The sequence below is a fragment of the Strix uralensis genome, chromosome 3, assembly GCF_047716275.1.
Source record: "Strix uralensis isolate ZFMK-TIS-50842 chromosome 3, bStrUra1, whole genome shotgun sequence".
Classification (NCBI taxonomy): domain Eukaryota; kingdom Metazoa; phylum Chordata; class Aves; order Strigiformes; family Strigidae; genus Strix; species Strix uralensis.
Genome location: NC_133974.1, coordinates 66,260,431 through 66,281,668, shown reverse-complemented (window position 1 = coordinate 66,281,668; position 21,238 = coordinate 66,260,431). Strand labels below are relative to the sequence as shown.

The window sequence follows — 21,238 nt, the reverse complement described above, 5'->3', positions numbered from 1 at the left end:
CGTCTATGCTGTAGGGCAGGTGCACTCTATGGGGAGTCCTACAGTCCAGGTTCCCATCCAAGACTGGAACAAGATGCTGCTTTTCTCTCTCACAAAATCCTTTAAGGAAAGTTACCATCCTATTTTATTAGTCTGCCATGATCCCACATGCAGCAGTACCTAAAGCACAGCTCAGCCGGGCTGCCCTCCTCAGTCCATCCAGGCTCACACAGATGGAGTCCTTCTCCTTTTGGTTCTGCTCCTTGGCTCCTTCTGCTCCCAAGATGAAAGCCAGCCCCTTGGAGCTGCCTGCCATGCGGCCAGTCAGTGGTGTGGACAAAGTGTCAATCAAGTTCTTCCAACAGCCGATTAAAAGGTATCGGGCAAAGGCAACTCCTGTAATGAGAAATGCATTACTACTACTACTGGAAAATGGCACAACAGCAGCTTTATCATCAAGGGTAAAAAACAAGTCATATTTGTCCTCTGCATACTGGACTACCAATTCACACATAGGATGTACTGACGTACTTCCCTCAACCCTTAAATTGTTGTTCTAAAACACAATTTATCTGAATATGCTTATGGTATATAACAATCCACTGCTGATAGATACACTTGTGCATATAATACAGTCTTAATACCTGCAACAACAGAATCATCTGTCTTCCGGTTTTGGGAAAGAGGAGATTGAGCTGAAGCAGATGCCATCAACTGGCCACCAATCGCACTGCTTCCCAAGCCATCAATGTCTGCCAGAACATTAAAAACCAACAGATTACTATTTGACACACAGATGGTATAAAGAAAGCATCTCCTACTGGCTCTTTGTTCAAATAAGTACTAGCACTCTTGACTTCTCAGGTATGCTTTTTAGTTGCTTTTTTCTGGCACCCTTCTGAAGCCTTGGCATAAGCACGAGCTGTGGCATCTTATGCTTTGCCCAGTATAACCAATGTTTTCTTGAAGAAGGGAAATATCCCACTCTCAAAAGCCTCCTATCCCCCCTGCCAAGTTGTCAAAAGAACTCTCAGGCAAAGATTTCATGGTATTTCATACAGTTCAGAACTTCCCACGTTTCTTAGTATAACCTTTCAAATCTTGCTAAATCCTGTATCTAGATGTTTCCAGACCTTAGTCTGAGTCCTCAGGATGCACTGGGATCCTATGTCCTAAATGCAATTTTTAGTAAACCCATGTACGTTCAATCTCAACAAAAGAAATACAACCCTTTCTCCAACACAACAAAAGGCCAGTTTCTCACAGAGAGTTTAATGTTAGGGACGGCAGGTTGATTTCCTTTCTAGTAGTCCCTGTCTGTCTGTCTCTTCTTCACATACTTCAAGGCTACTGTTTTTCTAAAGTGCTTCTTTCAGCTTCCCAGCTCAATAGCTAAAAGCAACACCGAGCTCAATAGAATCAGCAAAAAACTTGCAGACCAGTGCCCTTTGATTACTAGTTAATGGTTCAGCTAAAGCCAGTGTTCTCCCTGCATACACTGTTTTAATTACTTCTCTGTAATCAATACAGTATACATATTTAGGCAGACAGTGAACAGACAGAGATTATATCAATACAGTATCACAGACATCCTGCTGCCTTTCAGCTGATACAATTTGATTTTTTTCCTCAAATGAAGCTAAGGATTATTTTTAAGCATTTGTTAGAGGTGCTCCAGGTTTTCAGCTTTTCTCTAGTGCCACTTGGCATATTCCTGGCATAGCACAAATCTGAACCGAGGGGAGCACAATCTGTGGAAGTCTTCAGGATCAGACACCACTATTTATATTTGTTCTGCGCCACAGGCACACTGAAATGGCAGCCTTACCACTTATCATTAACAGGTACCAAGTCTACCAGAACTAAAGCTGACAGAATTAAAAGATGTTTTGGTTCAGTGAACAAACCTACCCTCCCTGTCTCCCAGGGATGGTTTGTTTTTAAACACATGCTTCAAAAGCTTTCTGTCTGATTCAAAACAAACACTTAAGTACCTGCCACGGTTAAGTCTGGTTCCTTCTCTACCAGTAATTTCATGAAACACCATGTGTTGCATGATGATATGCTGTTCTGTATGTAACGCAATGAATGAAGCAGTATGTTGTTGTAGCTTGTTTTAGACATGTGTTTGGAAGTCAGCCTTGCCACCATAACATAGTACTGACCCGTCAGCATGGTGATAAGTGGAAGGCTGTGCTCTTCAGGGCTTCCCCAGTATCCAGCTTCCCCCAGCATGTTCCTTTCTAGTACCTGGTGGTACAGTTCTTCAACCCAGGCCTGGGAAAATACCATCAACACTCCACTGGACTGGACCTGCTTCATGAACTCCTTCTGCAGAGAACCATAAAAGCCAGATGTAAGACAACAGTAAGCTCTACAGCATGAGTCTCAGCCCATAGATCTACTCCTGAGTGTAAAGGAATGCAGGAGTAGAAATGAAGTTATGCAAAACCAATAATTAACCACGGATTGCAATGTGTCTCTATAGTGGAGAATTACATGAACAAAGAGCTTTCCCTTCTCTTATTGCAGTTCATGCAAGATGCAAATCATAATGACAGTTCTTGCACAGTGACAATGGGATGTGCTGATCTCTCATTATTTCCACTAGGTAGGGGTAGGATCTCAATTCCAACAACAAGAAGTTGTGGCACCTAATACTGCCTGTCCAGCAATCAGGCCCTTCTGCACTGAACAGTCACCATAGATGAACTGGGGTCCAATTAGATATCTGAACTACTTTCAACAATACTTAGGTCCATGCTCAGACCTGTTGTGCACAGTGCTGTCCCTAGAGAAGGTTACGAGTCACAGACTTGCTCTCACAGCTGCTGAAGAACATAACAGAACTGATGATGATGTTAAAACACACGTGGTTTTGAGGACTTATTCTAGAATATAAATTCTCTTCCACGGGAAGCTCAGCAATAATGGTACACTCTGGCAGAATTTTTTTGGTTTTAGGAATTTTTTTTTTATTTTTAGGAAAACTCTGAAATGTCTTCTCTCAGGCAATTTAATTGAAAAACCTAGATTCATGTTTTATAGCTCCTGCAGCCTTCGAAATAATTTTTAAAAAGACCAAGAAGCTGAGGAATCTCAGGTGCCACAGAAATTATCAGTTCATATTTTTCACTCTAACTTCTCATGTCTTCATCTGTGCAAATACAAATCAAGTATTAAGCAAGAAATTTGTCATTATGCTCAAAAGTAGTTACAAGATGAAGAAGGTATGTCCCTTGATAACATGAACAACCAGTACTTACTGTATCACATGATACTAATGAAGATCTGTTCTGAAGATAGAGTATCCATCAAAATGACTGCTACTTTAATGATAATCAGTAAGCAGCATTCATTCCCCCCCAAAATTACAGAGAAGCTGTGTAATTCAGATGCGTGACATTTATCATGCAAGATTCATAAGCAGCTAGGAGAATGCTTCATTTGCAATTATTATTCCTCCACTTAGCAAGCAGCCTGAAGGCTTTACGTGTGGGCTGTTTTATGTGAAAGGAAGCAAAACAAATTTGCTTTTTTTAACAGCTTTCCCATATTCTCCAACTCACCAGCAACACAGGGGCTTGGGCAGGCTTCTTTCTGTAGTAATCCGAGTTGGCCAATTTTAGGTTGAGCAGCAGAGTGTAATGTGAGACCATGTAGAGACTGTCTGCATTCATCAGAGTCTGGAAGCTGAAATTTAGGTTTCCCTCAAATCCTGGTGAGTGCATCATACCTAACAAAAACACCATGTGAGCTCTCACATTTTACACAGATTTTGCCTGGAAAAAAAATCAGAAACTAACCCTAGCATTTCAGCAGCAACAGATTGCTAGAACAGTTAATGAATCATCAGTAGAAATTACTCTACTAAATGTACTAGAATAAATAATAGAAAAATAAGTAGTCCATCTAGAATGCAGCGCTGCAAGGCAAACTGAACACTCCAGTCACAGTCCAGCAAAGCAACAAGCTAAATCTGAAATACACAAGGAGCACCAACACTCATTGGGATGACTGTCAGGTACAAAGCAAAGGGCAGGAAACATCTGCAATGCTAACTGGAAAGGTGAGGTGGGAAGGAGCAGAGGCAAAGCCTGCATACTTAACTGAGCATACACTGCACCAAAGGAGGGTGACAGCCCTTTTAACTCCCTAGTAAATCTGTCCTGCCTAAATGAGTTGTTGGATGGAGACTGGAGTGCTCAGCACCTTGCAGGAACATCATTCTCTCCATTGCCTAGAGGTGTGGGGACAAATATTTGGGGCCAAGCTGGCTGGAATTCCAAGCCCTGTTTAGTTCATACAAGACCTGCTTTCCAGATAGCTGAGCACTTGCAGCTCTGTCAGACCCAAAAGCCACTTGTAAGTGCTCAGTACTCCTGAAAACACTATTTGTATGAAACAACAACCTACAACCATGCCCAGTGGCACAATCTCTTCTTCCCAGGTAGGACGGATGACACATACATTTTCCTGAATTAGCTGACCTACTGGTAGAAAAACATAAATCAAGTATGAGCAATACCTAATTGAATCCCCACGATCTGTAGTTTGAGCCACGAAAAAAACAGAATTATTAGACACCCCCATATGACCCACAATATTTCATGGTTTTCACATCAACTGTGAAATCCATTCATATAATGTCAGTTGTGGAAGATTAAGGAGTAAGCTTTATCCTAGAGGAATGTTTGAAATGAAACAAAAAACAGCTTCCAAGGTTAGTTACATGATGAAGCAAAGCTGTGTCATTTGTTAACTGCTGCAGTGGTTTACTGTGAATATATTCCTCCCACCATAAAGCTCATAACTCTTCTTAGACAAAATACAACAAACCATTAACATTAAAAAAAAAAAAAATCCACACACAGAAAAGAAGCAAATGTTTTTCTTGCCTCGTGAGGGTTTGAAAGTTCTGTGCTGCTGCCTTCTCGGACTTTCCACTGTCGTCACTTTGGGGGCGTGGATAAGGTGAGTAACTGTTTGAGGGCGGATTTAGAAAGAGAGTAACTGTTCCAGGGTGGGTCTAAAAAATGAATAGCTGTTCAAGGGAGCAACCTTTGTGGAAAAGAGGTGATAGGGCTGGCCACAAACCATACCCACATGGGTTGGCACGTGCTTGGAGTAGATTTCTTGTGGTGAACGTTAACAGAGAATCTTTATCTAGCACCAAAACTGCAACCATGTGCTTGAAAGTAGCCTGTGAGTAGCTCCAGTGACTCCTTCATCACTGAAGGCAAAGATGCATCTTAACACTTTGTTGGATGGAGGGTCATGATATTGATGTAGCCAGAATATATTGATTTGATGCCTTATCTGTTCTAATTATGTACCTCAGGGTCTAGCATCTGCTAGAGTAATAAAAAAATCAAGGCAGAGAGGTAGGTAAAAAAAAAAAGCCCACTTTATTTTGCATTAAAGTATTTTAAAAATTATGCAACACCCTACACAGGACTGCAATTAAAAAGGAATGTGTATAACTGCACATAAAAGTAGCTACTACATAGTTGGTATGTATTTGAGCACCCAAAAGCGTTTGGGAAAAATATGGTCCTTAATTTCCTCTAAAACATAATAAACTACTGAATTTGGAGATGCTGAGATCACAAAAGCAGAAGATTAGCTGATGTGTAAACTTGCAATGATGCTTACCAACATAAAAACCTTGCTGCTAAAAGCTATGGAATCAAAACTGAAAGGAGGTGCTAAAAATGTTTGCTATGATTATTCACACAATGGCACGCAACTTTTAGAATTAATGCCTTGACACTATGGTTCGTGAGAATAGTTATGTCTGAATTAAGAGAATACTGATCATCAACTTTAATTATAAAAATCTGCCAGCTATAATAAACAATGAAGTTCACACACTGTCTTAACAGAGACAATAGGTCATTTAAATCGGCCAGGTAAAATGAGGTCCTGAAAAAATGCAAACAATGTTTTGTACAAGTCAAGATAACGTTGAGAATTTTTAGATAATTCAGTATTTTTTAAGATAGATATCACACTTTGGTGTCACTAACGAATTTTTTGGCATTGGTTTGATCTAGCAACAAGGAGGAACTTTCTGAGGAAAGATGAAAACTGTAGCTTAGGAAGGATTTTAACCAACTGACTTCCAAATCTTAATTTCACTATAACTTTGCTTAGCTGACTTCACTTTTTCCATGCTTATACTCCCATACTAGTGCCTCAAATTCCTACCTCCTTTCATTGCTTTTCAATCCTATGATAACATAATAATATTACAATGCTATTTAAGAACCTAACCTGTAGGAAAGACTACTAAATTGTAGCTAATGTATTTTTCCCCCAAAGTGTAAGAAAAATTGCTAAATGAAGCAAAGCAGTTAAATAAGGTCTCTCAGAAACATAAAAATACTGCTTCTGTACTGGCTGGTCTCAGAACCGCACCTGTCTCTTATCAACTTGGATCTTAACCAATACTCAAATTTCCTAATGTATTCTTCAGGAATTACACATTAATAAATGTTGTACATACAATGAATATGACCAGTTCCTCTAACTTCATCACCTAATTTGTGCCTTGAATTGTTGGTGCTAACAAAGGAGTCCTGAAGCAAGGACTCACATGTTGCCTATAGAGGCAGATCAGACTGGTGTCTCAGAAGCTCTCCAGGGGAAGTTCCTACCACCAGACACATGTTTCAACTTTAGTAAGTCTCTCTCTCCACAGGTCTTCAAACCTGCACAGGAACACAAGTCCTCACCTCAGGAGGACTGATGGACTTTTGCTTAAGATCTGAGGTACATGTTAAGGGACTGTTTCAACTGGATTGAGTCTCATTCCAGGTATCCAACTGAAACATGAACTGCACAGATCTTGGGACAGCAGAAAGTTACAACTCTGTAACAGCCACGGCTCTATGAAAACACCAGGTTACCTCTTCCAAACTATTTTAATACAGTAACTTGCTACTATATTTTTCCATGATCCCTTACTGAGTGGCACCTTCCAAGAATACTTCACCAAGTCAGACTGGAAACATAGTGTACACTTTTATGTACAGATTTAGCCATGGGGGTGGCTTTCTTAGGAAAATGAAAGGCCTTTCTCAACAGTTTAAGTTCAAGACTAGGTATCTTTTTAAGACAGATGTACAAACCAGGAATTATGGACTTAATGCAGAAATTGAGTTATATTCTTCCCTCTTTCTCACTGTATTAATCATACTGAATGACAACAAAAGCTGCATTTAGCTTTAAAATATGAAAGTCTGCTACATCTACCTCTTCCAACACTTTAAAACGTTCTAAAGGATTTGACAGACAAAAGAGAAAAGAAGTGGTATATGCATTCATGCACGAGAGAACAGGTGCACAAAGTTTGAGCTAAAGTTCTAGTCCTGGTCTTTTGGCATAACTTCAAGATCATTCTTTTTCAGGAAAAATAAATCCATTGTGCTTCTGAGCACCTCAATTAGGAATGTAATTAATACTAATGTCCCGTTTAAGGTATCTCCCTTCTGTGATATAACATGGCCAACGTTTCTTAAGAATGTCATCTACCATTTTGCTGACATAGGGCTTATTTGGGCACCATTTAAACAGGGTATCAGGAATATCAGCTTATTCACCCAGCTTCATATCTAAATTATGCTGTATAATGATGGGAGGCATCCCTTCTGACTCTGTATGAGTTTAATGTGTATGAGAGAGCACAAATGAATGAAGCAATGATTAGGAGAGGAGCAATAGGAAAGGCAATTGTGGTGAATTAAGTTAAAGAAACAGAGAAATATGTTTTAACAAACATTTCCACTTTGGCCACTGTCAGAAAAAAGAAACCCTTCTAAAAAATATATATATACACATCTTAAATATACTATCAACAGGACAAATTAGCCTTTGCATGGTGTTTTTTTGTTTGATTGACCAAGTCAAGATCCTCTGAAAGAACAGGTATTTAATCTCTCAAAAGGCAAGATCTTTAACTATTTTTCACTTGGTCTGGACTTTGCATTTCCTGTCATGATAGACAGCAGTATTAAGAAAAACAAAAGTGAAGAAGAGAGTTGCTCCTCTTTTCTTATCCTCTCAAGAGTTTTCTGCTGTGGAATTTTTACCACCTTCTTTGCAAAGCTGGCATTACTAACAGTAATGCAGTGATGTACTAAGCTACTTAAATCTCTTTCAAAACAGGTGATGGTCCTCCCCACACCCCTTTCATGCTAAGGGGCAAGCCCAACCTCTCTTTAATGACAGCGTGTGCAAATCTTCTCAATAGATCTTCACAAATCTGTGAAGAGGTATCTTACTACAGAAAATTCGATTTCTCTGTTGACTGAGGACATAATCCAGAGCCTGTTAAGAGTCAATGGATTGACCTCCCTTTGAATCAGTGCCTGCATATTCAATTTGCTTTGCCCTAAATGAAGTGTGCTGCTGTGGAGGAATGTGCTTTGTAAAGCACAAACCTCCTTATTCTGGGTATGTTCTCTGAAGATGAAATCCTACAAGAGAATCTGCGTACAGTGCTGTCACAGCGTGCATGCTGGTGAGACAGTAAATATTTGCTTGCAAACCTGAGCAGAATGTTGAAGAGAAGCTCTGCAGTGCTCCATCCACCTCCTCTATGCTGGGAAGAGCTATAAGCCGAGGAAGAAGAGCTTCAAGTGACTGGATAAACAGCCGTGCACTGTGCTGGTCTGCTTCTTGGTTTTTCAGCAATTTCAGAGAGAGAGCAGCAGTACGTAAGGATCTGTGACCTGGACAATCCCGTGGTGTCTGCTCCTCATCAGCCAGGGAGCAATTGTCAGAGCCTATATCTGAGACATCTGACCTGCCCGAGTCCTTCTCTGCTGCCATGGAATACTGATCACATGAATCAAACTCAGTCCTAGAAAGGTCCTGGTCATCTACACTGAAGTTACTTTCGCTGTATCTGGATCCATAGGACCGGGTCTTGCAATCAACTGATAAGAAGTTAGTTATATCTGGATAGACTATGGTGTGGCTTCTCTGAACGACGTCTGGCTGGTCGATGGTTTCTGACTCTGGTTCTCTATAATGAATCTCTTTGCTTTCATGTCCAGCTGGAGATGGCAGTGAGTTTTTTTGACTTTCTGGATTATCCTCTGGAGTTGTCTGTCCCATATCCCCTTCCAAAGTGGTCTGACCAGTGTCTGTGGTAACGCTAATGCTAATATCAGGACTTTTCTCATTTCCTGATTCCCAGGCAGGATTTTCTGAGGACAGGATGCGCCTCTGCCACCTAAAGTCGGCATCATTGATCTCCATGGAGTCCCTGCTCGTCTCGGTCCCATCCTTCAATTCTTCTAAGCGCCGGAGCAGCAGCTGGATCTGCTCTTCACTGAGACCCCTCCCTTGGCTCAGCTCATCTAATGCTCCAAGCAGGGCAAAGACACAGGACACTGAAGCATAACATGCTTCAATACCACCTTTGATGCATGCTTCTGTCATCCCGTCCATGATACTACAATAAAAACAGAGTTAATTTAAGTGATGCAGCACATACAGTGAGCATGTCACTATCATCCAACACCATCCCTCCATAGCCAGGAAAAAAATAAGTGAAAAATCCTGTAAGACTACTCCTGAGAAAGACAACTAGTATTAGAACAAATCACTAAGTCTCCCACGTGGACATGGTCTTTCTGTAAAGGGAGTCTTAACCAGAGAAACAGTTACCATGCATTTGTACCAGCATGCACAGCGTGTTTTCCCTTACAGGCAAGCACTTACACTGAAAAAAACCCATCAACACCCAACTGAAGCTAAATTTAAAGCCATCTGTGTCCTGAAAATTATCTTATGTACAAGATATGATCTTTATAGGAACTGAGAATCCTTCTTGCACAATCTGACAATGTTTAAATTTTCGATTATCTCCTTTGACTTCATCTTGGAAACGTACCTCTAAATAAGCACACAGTTATTTCATTGCAAGTTTAGGGACCCAAACCCAAGAATTTCCAGCTGTAAACCAACATATTTGGGTATTCTGGCAAACTCCACAAGGTAGTTATCTATGCCTTTACAAGCAGGCCCAGACTGATGACAAACCAGTAAGACCCTTTACACCTCTGCCGTTTTCACAGCTTATTTAACCAGAGAGGTACCCTGGCTTGTATTTGGGTATGCTTCTGAAGGTACAACTGTTTAAGTGTCCTGTGTGCACAGGCTTAAGAGAAAAGAGGCTAAAGGAGGAAACAAAGCGTACAGCTTGAGAAGATCCAAATGGGACTTCCTTTTAGAAATAGACCTCTTCCTGGATTCTGACTCAGAACAGCAGGGCCCTGCCAAATCACAAAGCTGCCGAGGACTGCCAAGTATCTGAAAGGAAAGGAAACCGAAGTTACTAGAGGATTATCTAAGCATTATTTAAACACAATAAATGAGTCATAGTTCTATCAAGCCCTGGAACCTGAGGTAGCAGTACTGTAATTTCTCACAGCAAAGGAAAACAGCACGCTGATGTTCTACTTATTAAAGCCACCTCTTTTTAAAGGCAGAAAAGCAGATAGAGAAAAGCAGAATATTGGACAGAAATCACAAATAGAATGTTCTGCAGTGCTTTACATTTTTGACTGAATAGGTTTCAACTGATACTGTACACAAGACAGTCTTTATGTCTAAATATAGAGCAAGTATCTTGCATTACATTATATACCAAAGGGAGCCTTTCTCTTCAGTCATCCAGTTACAAAATGATGGAGTCATGCAAGGATAGGCAAAGTGATTCCTTCTGACTCAACCTGTGGGGTGAGGTCCTGTTAATGCCCACCAGGTAATACGAGGAGAAGGCTTTACAAACAAGCCCATATTAATAAGCAGAAAGAGGAAAGATACTCCCTGCTGGAAACAAAATTAGACTGAGCTTTTCCTAAAACTTCAGTTGTCATCTTTCTATTGTTTAAAATTAGAGGAAGACAAGTGCCAGCATAACCGCCAGTTCAGACAACCACCCAGTGGGTGGCTGTGTGGTGTTAGGAGACATCTTCAGACATAGAACAGCCAGGTATGCACAAGCTAGAACAAAAATCCTCTGAAAGACCACTGTTCCTACTAATTACATAAGTCGCTTCATGTTCCACAACATGAGAAGAAAGCCACATATGTGAAATGGAAGAGCCCATGGTTTCAGCTGCTGCTCAAAGTCATCTCCCAGTGCTCCAGTTCTAGTGCTGACAGAGGCACTGGGCAAGAGGCCAGAATGGACTGGTCTTGACATGGCCATTTAAGACATTAGCAGCTTCCTTATGGCTATTCTAATAAAGCTCAAAGAAACTGTATTTCAAAAACCTGGCATGTAATCAAAGCCCATATTCACCTTAATGCCTGGAATCCTACACTGTGAGGATGAATGTCTCCTTCTAGCAAGAGCAGAGAGTGGGGAAAGATGCCAAAGAAGTTGAGAACTGCATCATTATACTGTATCTCACCCAAAAGAGCAGTCATGACTCAGTGAGAAGATCTGCTCCATGCAGTACCACAGCATGAACACTGATGGAGTTGCCATAGCAGCTTGCATTATGGAGATAAATACAGCTATTACGACTTTGTAAAACTAAAAATATGTCAGAGTGTCTTTGATGTAATAGCTGTGCTCAGAAAGGGTGATTTCAGCATCCTTAGTGCTAAGGTATGGAATGGACTGCATGCACGTATCAGCAACATTTACTGTTAAATAAACATTTTGCTTTATATGCCTGGATTTGCACATGTGATTATCCTACCTCTTTCATAATTTTGATGGCTTCTACTCGGTGCTGAGGTGGTGGGTAAAGCAATATCCGGTGATAGAGAGACTGCAGCACAGGCTTCATGGATTCCACTGACCCCACCAGTCGAACCAGTTCTGCTGCAATATAATATATGGTCCGTGCAACAGGCCCACTAAGGGCAGGTGCTGTGGAGGAACAACCTGAACCCCGGCCATGATCAGAGATCCCAGGGGAAGGTGAATCAGCCTCAAGGCAGATGCTGCTGTGGGCAGAGGTGATAGTTTTGTCATGGATTGGATTTCCCAGGATTACTACTAGGGCTGGACACAGTTGCTTCCTGAGAAAGAGAAAAGCAGCAGATGGTAACTGGAAAAAAATAATCTCACAGGAACAGATTGAAAATAGCCCGTGGTTAAATGAGATACACACTCTTGTTTTAATGATCAGTCAACAGCAGTGGTTAGATAGAATAACAAATAATGCCAGGCTTTTTTCATCTCCCAAGCATCAGCATGTTAGTACATATGGAAATACTTTTGGGTGCTTTATAAACATGGTACTGATTTTGCAAGTTCATGTTGCTGCACAATGCTGTCCTTTACAGGATAGCATGCCTCCTCTTTCATTGGTGCAATCTATTGCAAGGTAGAAATTCTAGGTTTCTACTGCTAAGTGTTTCTTCTTCAGTCCAACTTAAAAAAGCCTGACCAAACAGAAACCAATCTATGTTAACTACAAGGCCTGATGTTCCATCACCGAGCTGCACATGCATGTATTTTGGTAAGCACCCTTAGTTGTGAGCTTCTGTTTTGCTGCCTTTTGAGAACATAATTAAAGCCCTCTACAGTAACTCAAAGTGTGCACTGTAACTTCTCATATGCCACTACACACTAAAACCACTGTCCCCTTCAACAGTCTTTCCACATGAACACGTGAGTTAAGTGATTCCACACCAGCAGATCACTTTTCTGTGGAACCAGAGCCAAAATCAACTGAGCACTTTGCTTCATTAGCTGTTATTTCAGCTTTGCACTCATGCACTTGACATTTTACTTCAGTCTGCATTCCCTAATTTAAAAAGCCAAGTGCTGCGTAAGAATGCTGCCCCAAACCTGATTTTCACCCACATGTCTCAGAGGTTCAAGCTGGTGCCTGGAGCAAGAACCCAATGACAAGTTGTGATTCAGCATAAAAAGTAACACATCCTCATAGGTAAGTACATCTTGTTTTCTCAAGATTTTTACGCAGTCCAGAACTTTCATTGCTTCTCTTAACATGCTTGCTAAAACAGCTCAGCTTCCTGAAGTCACAGAAAGAAAAACAGCTTTTAATCAGACATCAGATAATGACTTTGAGTCTGCATATTCCATTTCTTTCTCCAATCCAGTACACTTCAAAACATATCAATTCACTGCTTAAGAAATAAGCTTGCCTCGAAGCAGGCGTAATCACAGGTTGCAATAGCAACATATTCCCCACATATCTTACTCCCATAAAAGTGCTTCTGTATCAAACTATAGAGAACACTGTCAGAAGAACAGAGCTAAATCTCTGTCTGCTCCCTTCTTTATCTTCTGTTGAGAACTGACTACAAAGTGCCAGCCAGAGAGAAAGTTGTGTGCATGTAGGCAACAGCTCCTTAAAGAACAAAGACAGCTATTAGTTTGGTTCACAACTTTGCTACACAGTTAATGGATCAGTATGTACTTATACTGAAATATATACTCAAAATGATGTTTGCAGTTTAAACTGTTTCATGTCTTCCTAGTGGTTTTTTTTTTTTCCACTTCACCTTAGGTATGTAGTTGGAGGATGCATATTCCTTGGCAGCAACGCAGGTTAAGAAGCCCTGAAAGCTTGCCCTCATGATACAGTTACAAATACAAACACCTGTAGATTTGCAGCATAAAGTGGATCATCAAAATTATGTAAATTTAAACAGGAAGTGTTTTCTTTTTACCAAGATCATTTCAGTGACCTTGCTTACAGGATGGCCCCACAATCACTCACATAAGCATAAACAAAGGGTTGGTGAAATTCAAGGGCAGAAACTTCTGAAAAGGGTTTGCCATGAAAGAGAGGACTCTGCTATTACATTAGAGCTCCCAGAGGTCGCAGCACAGGGTCCCTGTGCAACACTGCCAAGTGTTATCAACCTGAAGACCTCCCAGTCCAGCAGCCACTGATTTTACTGGGAGAGCAAGGAAAGTTATGGCTGCCTCTACATGTTGTATCCTTAGAACTAGACCCAAGTCAAACACTTTCATTTCAAAAATTACAGGGTAAAAGCACAAGAAACACATTTGCCATTAACAGTCACATGTATCTTTTCTTTACACAGTCACCCACCAAGGTCACAGGACGGGCATAGACTGCAAGGAACTGCATATTAGTTACATTCTTGCTTTATCACTATGACTCAATTATCTATATGCTACAAAAAACGCACTACTGCAAAGAGAAGAGGGAAAAGGATTATTTCAGGTGCTCTGAGGTGATGATATCAAACAATTAAGAGATATGAACACTGAAGACGTCAAGCCTTTCTGGTGAAATGTATTAAAAAGAGGGTTTCTTGATAAAGTGGAAGCACCATGAAGACCATTTAGCCTCAACCCTTATACAATGCAGGTCATAAGCATTTCTGGTCACCAGCACACCATCTGACATTAATTTTGCTTATCTTCCTGTATTACTGCATCAGACCAGTCAGAGTCTCTATAGCACCCTCCTACTGTAAGCAGGACATTTGTGTGTTTAATGCTGCACATGAATTCAAACTATTGCAGAAAGCATAAGAGATTTTCTGTTCTGGCTAAATACACTAGACTTCATTACAGTGATAATTCACTACAGGGAATTAATGTGCTAGTTGAGCATGAGGTCCTACCAACCTTATATGAGGTACAAAATGAACTGATAGTAGGTTAACAGCAAGCTCTGCTCACATCTGGAGATTTATTACAGGTTTGTTTGCATGGCTGGGGGAGAAGATCCTTTTATACTTACAAACAGAATATTTGCACTAGTCTTCAGGTGTACTCACCATATTAGATCAGTGAATCCTTTGTGCTGGTGCATGCTGGGAGAGGAGCTGTTTAACATGGAGAGGATGCACTCCAAGTAAAGAAGTTGAAGTTGCCGATTGTCACTGGGCAAAGAGAAAAGATGCCATTCACATCACATTAAAACAAAGATTATTTAATTTTCTAAAATAACTACATTAGTCCACTTGAAAATTATACCACATTTTACAGCAGTGATTTATTTTGCTACTTCCCATGGATTTACAATGGTATGATCACATTTATCATCCCATTTATTTTGTACTGATCACATGCAGTGAATTGCTACCTTAAAAAAAAAAACCTATGTGAAAAAAGAGGAAGAAGAAAACAGAAATAATTATTCAAATTCAATCCAAAACCTTGAGGAGGAATGAGCCCTTAAACAGAGGAAAAGAAGACAACCAGAAGATTTTTGTCTATTGGATAGTTTCTTCAGGCCATCTGATGGGAATTTAGGCTGCTCTCTTCTGGTTATTTTTTCTCTTTTCTTGGTGACAGCTACAACGGTCAAAAGTCAATGTCTACAGGCAGAAAGTTACATGATGACATGGCTACCTTTCAGGGCCTTGTCAATTACTCTGTCAAAACCATAAACACAAAGTGAGCTTCATGAGAAAGAACATGCAAGATCATATGGACATCTGGAATTGATACACTTGTAATGTGCAACGGGCTTGTACCTACTCTCAGAATTAGCTGCAGAATTCAGGAGACAAGTAAGGCTGAGGTCTGCCTTACAAAAGGAGCTCCCCAGGCCAACTGCACCCACATTCTGGATTCACTCCTAAGAAAACTAGGATTTAATCGTTCTTTTTTGGTCTGAGATGAGAGCTGGAGGAATGTATTTTTTGATGTATGATGGTAGGTAAAGGAAGCTGTAAAGAATTGATTTATCTTAATTGAAATTAAGAAATGAGAAATGTCTGCTCTCTGTCACTGCCTGAATTCCTTTTGTTCACATAGATGAACTTTCACCCAAGTAGAACAGTACCTATTTCACATGTCATGCAGAAAATAGGGAATCCCAAGGCTCAAAGCTAGATTTCGAAGTCTATGCTATGGAGAGTTTAAGACTACTGGCTGGTTACATATTTTAGAGGTGATAGCCTTCTCCTCACAACAGTCCACACCTATCTGGAAATACCACACGTTCCAGGTACATTTGTCTTCTTTCCCAATAGCTTTTCTTACAATGTGTCTTAATGCAGATCATCAACATCTTGCAGTTCACACTTGCATGGGCATGCACAGGGCATCCCTGCACTCTTGATTGCTCTGATGCCTCTTGCTAACAAATTGTTTTCCTGTAGGTAAAAAATGAATATTGCACTCCTGCACACCTCAGCATAGCTGGTGTGTTCATATCACTGCTGCCACAAATTCCACAGTCACCAAAGTCACCAGTGGTCCTGAGAATAAAAATCACCTCCCTGAACTCATCCTCATCACTCATAGCTGTACCTCCCTCAAAACCAAATTCTAAAAAGCTTGAAATTTAGAAGGAGGAATTAAAGTAATCTTCATACTAAGAAATTACAACAGGCAGTATAGCATACTAAACCTCATTTCACTGACCTGGAGGTTAGAAAGTTAAGTTGCTGCCAACAAAGTGTTTTGAAGGAGATACAAAAATTGGCCTTGAAAGAAATAACAGCTTTTCATTCATGGAGTTAGTTCTTTAACAAGCCATGCTAATTAAATTTATTTTCCTCAGTTTCAATTAGAATCCTTTACTATGCTTTGCTCATAATTACAGATCCTAACGGTCTAGGTACACAATTACAAGCATGAAGTAAACCATGGTTTAGTAAGTATTTTTAAGTCCTCTGAATTTCTTATTGTACATTATCTACAGCAAGCGTCAATCTGTTCTAATTCAGTACAGTTTTATGAGGAGCTGGGATTGCAGATGAATTTTTAAAAGACTTTCAGTGATTTTGAAAGATCCTGTGAGGTAGTTTAGTTTCCATATTTCATAACCAGTAATTCAAACTGATTATCATTTGGTGGACAATACTTATCAAATGATAGCTGTTTACAGCTTCACATGTGGGCAAAATCTGATACAAAGAATCTTTCAGCTGGTTTTGCCACTTGCTATTGTTAGATACACACTTTTGAAGATCTCTTCTTACTGTCCTGTAACTATGCACACAACTAAAAAAAAAAAAAGTTTATTTAGAAGATTCAGAAACATGCTTTTGTTTTCCCAAATGCTGACACTGATTAAATAATGCTAAGTAAGGCACTCTTCCCTTTCAAATCTTGCTGTAATTAGAGACACTCATGGGAGGGAAGTCTATAGAAGAACTGCACATGAAGATGTCCGTGCTGTCTTCAGCTCCAGTAGTTCCTAAGCATAGGTTTCCCGAAAATGGTAGAGCATATTAAAGGAAGTACCGATGCATGTTTCTTTGGTTTATCTCCCATTTCCCCGAGTTCACCACAGGCTACTTCCAGAGACACACAGGCCAACCAAAGAGACAACGTTATGCTACATTGAAAATAGCTTCAGACTGGCTTTTTTGCTATCACTCAGGCCATATGCAACTGGCAGTAGTAGCAAGTTAAATCTTATTTTACTGATACAGAAACAATGTTGTCAAGTGAGAACCTGTTTTTCCCTTAAAACTTTGAAATTATTTCTATATTTCTATTTTTCTAAATAACTGTATAATGTTTGCATTGCTTTTGGTTGGTCACCTCTTTAACACTTAAGGCTTTTTTTGGCTCATTTCTTAATAGACCATTAGTCTATTAAGTCCATGCTAGAATGCCACAGGAAGTAATTTTTAACTCATGAGTAAGTATTTACTCTTACAGTAGTGGCCAACAAGAGACTAGTATTTTAATGCAGTGTAACACCCTATTGCTGCCCATAATAACTGCATTTTGAAAGTTAGGCTCATGCATTTCAAAGTAGGTAGCGTATGATATTCCTAAATTTAAGGAATGCTTTAGTAACACAAATTATCTCAACTAGATGAATGCTGCCTTTCTAAGGAGGACATACTAATTTATTCTGCATGTTGTTTCTCTTAGGTTTTTCCATGTCTCCTGTAATTGTTGTTCTCTCTACAATGGATGCTTTCAAGCCAGAAAAGAAATCTCCTTTGACAAGTATTTTGCTGCTATATGGAAGTTACTTATAGATTAGATTTACTGGAAGCTCTTTTAAAGCTGAACAGTGCACAAAGAAGGCAAATTAGCTTCTCATCTCAAGTGAGGATTGAATTAATGCATCATGAACAATACTTCCTCTAATAAACACTTCATTTAAGCACAGTTTTGCTCCATAATTCCAGAACTACTAGTACAATCACATGTATCAGCAAAACTCTCAATCTCCAGGTAATAAATTCAAATTATAAACTGAAATAACTCACTTTATGACAGCCTGGAGCTTCTCACAGAGCACAGTGAGGACAGATACAACATCATCACAAAGAGACTCAGCTGAAGTACCTCCAAAAAGGACAAAGATCAGAGGCATTACATATGTGCAGCTAGATTGCAACCTCAATTCAATTTCAGAGCTGGTCAGAGCTTTTAAACAATGAGCAGGGCTGCCAAAATTCATAGAGAAGATGCAGTAGGAAAAGTCCTAGACTGCAAAGTGATCTCCATACAATGAAAAAGCAGTATTATTAAATCTGAAGAGAGCATTGATTGCTTACGTGCATTTACAGAAGGTTAGCTGAAATTCAATTCAGATAATGAAATAAGTATACAAATAAATAATAAAAAATTACTGGCTCCAGTACTTCTACATGGCAGCTAAAATTTCTGTATCTCTCCCTGCAGTTTGTCTCTGCTACACAGCTTCTGATGTCTGATCAGGTTCTGATCTTAGAAGAGGATGCTTGTGTACTTCAAAGATTTTAGCCTCCATCCACACAAGTTCTCCTGCAGACATCTGGTAAGAAGGTCAAAAGCAGGGATTATTTTTTACCTGTCAGACAAGGTGTCGGAAGTTAAGCCAGAACAGGAGTAGGAAAAAAATTCTCTTGTAAAATAATAATTTGGCAAGTGTGAACAGACCTTTGCTAGTGATGCACTTTCAAAAGCTGACATTTTATAAACCATGTCTCTGGGCTGAAATACAATAACACAATCATTTCCAGATTCCATGTCCTACTTCGTGAATCTGTTTCAATTTAGGAAGTAAAGCGACTTACTAAAACTTTCTCCAGAGCACTGAAACTCCTTAATTACAGAAGTTAGCACCTTGAAACAATCATTTATTGCACGTTGAGTGCAATGCCGTTACCATAGTCCAAATGAAGACATGATTGAAAATATCAGGAGCTAACAGGGCTGTCTCATTTCTTACCACAGGTAACACTGAGAACATCTAGCTATGGAGAAGGTAAGAAATCCTGAAGATGGAATTCCTGTGACATCAAACAGTACTGTGCTGATGAAAGGACAGTGAAGAATAAAAAAGCTGGATTGGAAGGAGCCACTAAAAGGTGTTACAAATACCTTGATTCTTGAATTTCTGCAAGGTCTCATGGTTTTCAATTGTCTGCTGAGGAAAGACAAAGGTGGTGTAATTGGTGCAAAGGGGAGAAAAAAAAATGTAGAAGCAATACTTTAACAGCAGAGCTTTCTTAACAACTCTATGTCTTCTATCTGTTTGGGGTTTTGTTTGTTAGGTTTAAGTGAAGTTTTTGCAAAACATTTTCAAAAATTCCTTAAGATCTGTTTAAACAGTTGTTTAGATTTAAGGAACTCACATCTCATTGAGCTGAACTAGGATCTCTAAGTCCTTAAGGGACATCCTACACTTAAAACAACTCAGTAATAACTAGACATGTAAGTCATTGAAAACAACTGAGAGGAAAGGATAGTCTAGATTTCACAAACTACTTGGAAACCAAAATCAATTGAGTATTAGAGAGTTTATCACATTATCATTGTTAATGTTACAGTGCCAACACAATTAATGGCAGTCAGGAAATGGAAATGACCTCTTACATCATTTGGCTCAGCTGCGGGATAGGATTCTTCCTATCAGTGCAAAAAAGGGGTCAAACCAAATTTTTCTCTCAAGCATCAACAACCAACTGCTAGAACTAAATGCAGCTCTCATATGCTTTTACCTACTCCTCAGCTAAGAACAGAACTAACAACATTCAGCTTTCATACCCAAACTGAATTTTTAAAACTACTGGGGTTTTTTGGTGGTTTTTTGTTTGGTTGGTTTGGTTTGGATTTTTTTGTGAATGTTTTGGTTAGTAAAATGAACCTACTTAGTGCAAACAGAAGATAAGTTTAAATAAACCGATTAATTCTGTTCTGCAGTTGCTCATTAGGATAAAAGTAATCTAGTCTACTAATCCAAAATAGAAGTGATTGTCTTAACCCAAAACAGATATAAAGAAAATAATCTGTGCAACTAAAGTCCTTAAAGTTTCCTAATAAATAGAAACTTACTTTTACAAATAGTGCTTTTTTGATAATATGATAATATACAAAGCAGCACGAACAAAGGTAAGAAGCCAATGTACTTTCACATATGCCCAAAACATTTACAGTTTTGCTGACAATGTGCTGGGATTTCATTCAAACAGCTCTCGTGAATTTTAATAATGCAATAAATAGAATTTATTTTTTTGCTAACAACTAAGCAAAGAATTTCATGAGCTTAAATTATCTTCTGTAAAAAAGTAGAAGAAAAAACTGAATTACACTTTTCTTAGTTGAGAATTTGTTTTGTTTATGTAAATATTTGTCATGCAAAAACTTTTAGCAAAAGGATTTCAGTGAACCTTAGGAAAACAAGCGAACAAAATAAAGAATGGAAAAGGCCAAGGCAGCCTGACATCAGAACAAAGGCTCTTTTGATTAATGGAAGGAGAAAAAAAAAAAATCAGCCAAGTAGAGCTGACAATGTGAGAGCTGCGTTTCCGATAGACTGCTCTGAGGCAGGCACAGAGTCAGAGCCAAAAAAATCTTTTAAACAAAATTGTGGAAGTGTCAAATAAAAGCCATAAGGCACAACAAGCCAGTACAATACACTGCATTCAGAGCAACAAAAAGGTACGCAGCCATGGACATGGAACCATTTGTTGACGCCAGAAGGCTCACCATGTTTTCTTGCTTTTGTCGTAACTGTAAAGTCAAGTCACTCAACATTTGGCTGAGGGTTGCCCGCACAGCGGTGTTAATGCTCCGCTGGTGACAGCTAGATACATATGTCTCAATGCAAACCTGATGAGGAAACAAGACAGCAGTACATAGATATGAACTGTAACTTACCAGGAACACATTTTAGGAGGATACCAAGGTCTCTCACATGCAGATAGTCAGCCTTCCCTACTATTTCACATTGCTTTATTAGCACATTAGAAGTTTTCAGCAATATGGAAAACTGAGTAAGTAGCATCTAGACGCAGCATGCAATTCATCAGTCTCACAGCTGCAGGAATGGTAGGGCAAAATTGGCAAAGTCTCCTGTCAAATCCATGTGAT

General features: G+C 39.5%; 1 protein-coding gene across 8 annotated transcripts in view; it reads right to left on the bottom strand.

Annotated features, from left to right (window-relative positions):
- Positions 1-21,238, bottom strand: part of ARFGEF3 (ARFGEF family member 3) — a 98,915-nt gene that overhangs the window by 33,999 nt on the left and 43,678 nt on the right. For 2 of the 8 annotated variants that reach the window (XM_074862639.1, XM_074862647.1), the window contains 12 exons: positions 20,855-20,977; positions 19,247-19,292; positions 18,148-18,226; positions 14,740-14,844; positions 11,706-12,030; positions 10,190-10,302; positions 8,532-9,442; positions 4,878-4,961; positions 3,549-3,715; positions 2,145-2,310; positions 624-731; positions 160-375 (listed from right to left, as the gene is read on the bottom strand). In XM_074862639.1, coding sequence (XP_074718740.1) covers positions 160-375; positions 624-731; positions 2,145-2,310; positions 3,549-3,715; positions 4,878-4,961; positions 8,532-9,442; positions 10,190-10,302; positions 11,706-12,030; positions 14,740-14,844; positions 18,148-18,226; positions 19,247-19,292; positions 20,855-20,977 — 2,443 coding nt within the window. The remainder of the gene's footprint in view (positions 1-159; positions 376-623; positions 732-2,144; positions 2,311-3,548; positions 3,716-4,877; positions 4,962-8,531; positions 9,443-10,189; positions 10,303-11,705; positions 12,031-14,739; positions 14,845-18,147; positions 18,227-19,246; positions 19,293-20,854; positions 20,978-21,238) is intronic. The other 6 variants (XM_074862641.1, XM_074862640.1, XM_074862643.1 and 3 more) reach the window with 6 other exon arrangements.